Source organism: Chrysochloris asiatica, unplaced genomic scaffold (genome assembly GCF_000296735.1).
Source record: "Chrysochloris asiatica unplaced genomic scaffold, ChrAsi1.0 scaffold00164, whole genome shotgun sequence".
NCBI lineage: Eukaryota > Metazoa > Chordata > Mammalia > Afrosoricida > Chrysochloridae > Chrysochloris > Chrysochloris asiatica.
In genome coordinates this window covers 5,278,743-5,282,974 of record NW_006408682.1, presented here as the reverse complement: position 1 = coordinate 5,282,974, position 4,232 = coordinate 5,278,743, and the positions used below count along the sequence as shown (strand labels likewise).

Sequence of the window (4,232 nt, the reverse complement as noted above, 5' to 3'; positions counted from 1 at the left end):
TCAGGCAGTGTTGCGTACTGTTGTGCATAGGGTCGCTATGAGTCGGTACTGACGCTACCAAGAGAGAATCAGAGCAACCATACTAACACAAAAATCTCAGAGGTACAGAACTGAAAAGTTTCACTGACTTTGGAATGTGATAAGAAAACTAAACCTGGTTTCCAAGATGCTGGAGTCCTAGCTTCAGACTATATATTGAGCTGTGTCACTTTAACCAAATCAATAAAACTTACGTCAATCCTAAATTATTCAAAATAAATAAGGGTGTTTCCAGTTCCAGTTGCCTCGAGTTTACTCCAACTCACGGCACCACCCTGTGTGTCACAGAACTGTGCACCATAAGGTTTTCAATGGCCAGGCCTTTCCTTCAAAGTACCTCTCGGGGGATTCAAACCTCTATCATTTCAGTCAGCAAGCGAGCACATTAATCCTTTGCACCATATACCCAGGGATTCAAGATAGACATGGTGCCTCTGAGATGGCTTCCACAGAGAAGCTCATGAGGAAGACTGTAAACTCGAATAACAAAAGACAGAAATGATTTTCTGAATCCCTGGGAATTTTAATGAGTAAAATTCTAATCTCTTATAAAATAGTTTTCAAGAATCTTCTTAAAGTAACTCTTCATTTATTTCGTTGATCTTTAGATTTTCAACATATAATGATGCAGCCATAGAGAATAATCTCTGTGGAAGAGATGGTGTAAAATCAAAGTGGATTATATCACAAAATGAAATAGAAAAGAAACAAGAAACACATTTCTGTTTTGAGAAGTAAACAACATAATGAAAACTAACAACTTCATCTATTCCTACTCTACATCAAAATATTTAAAATGAGGTATAAAACTCAAACAGGTTTACTTTAGCTGTGTATTTCTTCAAAATTATTACAATATATTATGCATTTATAAGATTCCTGGTTTGGTGCTGTAGGATAAGCACTGGACTGTGAACCAAAAGGTTGGTGGTTCCACAGTTCAAACCTATTAGCTGCTCCTCGGAATCCCCATACAGGGTCGTTATGTGTTGGAACTGACTTGATGTCACTTAGCAACAATAACAACATGCTCTGATAAGGAGTCCTGATAGTATAGAGGATTATGAGCGGTGCTGGAAACTGCAAGGTCAGCAGTTCAAATATACCAGTGGCTCCGAAGGAGAAACATGAGGCTTTCTGCTCCCATAAATATTTACAGGCTCAGAAACCATATATAAGGTATAGAACTCGTACCTATATATGAGTTGGAATGGACTCCAACTACTTATAGAGTCCTATAGGATAAGCATTGGATTAGTAACTGAAGACTGGCAGTTCAAACCTACTAGTCACTCTTGGAAACCCTCCAAAGGTTCATTGTGAGCCAGAATCAACTCGACAACATACAAAAACAACATATACTTATAAATTAATGAGGCAGGACTTTGATTAATTCTTGTAAGTCAAAAATATATACATTCATAATTAATGTTTATATTAATCTGTTGTACTCTGTAATCTCCTATGAAGAAGATCGTAACTAGAACTCCTAAAGTTCCGTGATGCCACAAATAAACGAAGTGTTCTATCGTAGTATGGTTGCTTGCCTTAATCTTTCTTTACCCTGAATTCATGCAACAGCCAATATATGAATTGACATACAAAAATAAAAATCAAATGAAGGCATGCTCTTTGTATTAAAAAAAAAAAAAAATCAGAGAAAGAATAGAAGAAATAGAACTTCTTTCTAATGAGGTTTAATCAAACACTGAAATCTACCTCTCCTGTTCCTGCTTCATTCGTATCCTCTCCTCTTCAGAAGTAAGGGCATCCTGTATTTTTATTTTACCCGCTTTCTCAATCTTGTCATCTTTTCGATGTTTGCCAAACCTGTTGATAACAAAAAATTCTGTCTTGTCAATATATACAAAATGAACTTTCCTTCTTTGGAGATAAAAGGAAATATTAGCATTGGAAAATGAGGGTCAAATGTCTTCTGCTATTTACTGATTTTGCCCACAATTTAAAATTTCAATCAGATGATTTGACTTACTTTTAATGAGATCTTTCCATAGGACAACCTTTTAGAAAATAGTTTCAATTCCCATTTTTGTTTGGGGGAGGATTACAAAGCATCCTTATTAAACATTCTGCTAAGTAGCAAATGCTTCAGATACCAAAGGATTAAAATCTGCATTGAAGTAGGTTTCTTTTAGAACTAAAAAAACCGATAATCCAAAATCATCTCTTTAATAATCTCTCCATAAATGACTATTCTTCTTTATTTGCAGAGCCAGGTTTATTGGACACATTCATCATAGTTTAAAAAGTGACAAACAAAGTGATGCTTGCAAGGTGTAAAGTACAAAAAATAATTTACACTGTCAACGTACTTTGAGCTTATTAAATGGAACGCTTTAAGGCATTCTCATCAAATACTCGCCTAAATCTGATGAAAAGCAAATGCCAAATGTGGCATCTTTAACTTGGAAATCTAACCCTGACCAAAAATAAACACAAGAGACAAATGGATGATCCATACATGGTTCATGCAAACTTCTACAGATGTTGGTCAACCTGAGGCCGTTTTATAAAATACTAAAATTGTTATATTTTGGCATCCAAAATACCCATGAAACCTCAGACTTTTTACAAATTATTTTTCCTGCTCTGTCAGTTTTTCTATAAAAGACCATCAATGCCTGGAATGCAAACCCTACATATCCTCAGATAATATTCATCTGTAGCAATGTGGTTACCAGATGTTTCAAAAAGAACACTGTAATGTAAAGTTACGCAAGTAAGCATTCAAAAAATATGGTGGTGGAGAAACTGAATTTTCCCATGAAAATTTTGATACCTCCTTGTATAAAAAGTAAGTTGGGTACTTCTTGGGTACTTCTTTCTGAGAAAGATCCAGAAATCTGGCTTAAAGTGATAATTAATCATATAAAAAAGAATGGAAGAATGGGATTGATTTAAAGTTGATAAGAGAAAAAATTACTTCATTGCATAGCACGGTAGGTAGTAAAGTTAATTTTTGTTTATTAATATGCAACTGATGTCAAATACTGGTCAATACATGAACTGAAATGTAAATGATGATTCTTAATATATTAACAAAAGTATTTGCAAAGGGATTCATAAATAAGGAAAGTATTCTTAGAATGTTAAAAGAATGTCAAATACCTTTACCAACACCACTGTTCCTTTTACTGTTATGCATATTATTGTTTATCAAACCTGCTATAAAATTAACTCCTACAAAATGAAAAAAAAAATCATTGCAATATTTTTTTTTAAAGAAAGAGAAGAGAAAAAACAATTTAAAAAACTTAAATCCAAAGTCTGACCACTTCTTGAAAAAGGGTCACAAAAAATAAACACATAGACTTTGCTGATGGGTAAGATGTGTGTATTAAGAGAAAGAGAGGATTTACTAATGACCCCAAGTTCACCCTGAGCCACTGGAAGAGAGGAATTACTGATGACTCCAAGTTCACCTAGAGCCAATGAAAGAGAGGAATTACTGATGACTCCAAGTTCACCTAGAGCCAATGGAAGAGAGGAGTTCACATCCATTGAGATCTAAAGGGTCAAGTTATATACAGGCTGGGTGGAGTAGGGGCAAAGCTAGGTTATAGTAAAGATGTGATACGGGAACTCAAGTTTAGATACCTATTAGATATCCAAGCAGAGTTTAAGAGTAGTTTCGTATATGAGTGTGGAATTCCGGGAAGAAGATGAGAATGGACATATTAATTTAAGTGTCATAAGTCTGTAAATGATGTCTAAAACCTTGGGATTACATTCCTACTCCAAAAATTGTACTATTTTTATGCATCTGAGTATTAAATGCTAATTTAAATAACAGCATAAGTTTACATTTTAACATGTGTGCTTACAATTAGGAACCCCTAAAAGTAAATAAATTAATATTTAGTTTTTCCATTTATAGATCTCCTTCAAAGGATACAATGATTCCTTTTTGATCCTGCTTTTGAAAACTTGATACAAATTGCCATTCTAGATTACATTGTGGTGGTGTGTCATGGAGTTGGTTCCAACTCATTGATACCCTGCATAGTGTTTCCAAGGCTGTAAATCTTTACGAGAGCAGAAAGCCTCATCTTTCGACCATGGAACAGCTGGTAGTTTCCAACTGCTGACCATGAGGTTAGCAGCCTGACTTGTAACCACGATACTACCAGAGCTCCTTCTAGGTTACATTTGTTGTTGTTTTTAAGTGCCCT

The 4,232-nt window shown here is 34.7% G+C and overlaps 1 protein-coding gene across 8 annotated transcripts in view; it reads right to left on the bottom strand.

The window, feature by feature from the left end:
- Window positions 1-4,232, bottom strand: part of PARD3 (par-3 family cell polarity regulator) — an 888,439-nt gene that overhangs the window by 250,080 nt on the left and 634,127 nt on the right. For 5 of the 8 annotated variants that reach the window (XM_006871245.1, XM_006871243.1, XM_006871244.1 and 2 more), the window contains one exon: window positions 1,759-1,869. The exons of the other annotated variants lie outside the window; for them this stretch is intronic. In XM_006871245.1, coding sequence (XP_006871307.1) covers window positions 1,759-1,869 — 111 coding nt within the window. The remainder of the gene's footprint in view (window positions 1-1,758; window positions 1,870-4,232) is intronic. 8 annotated transcript variants of the gene reach the window in all.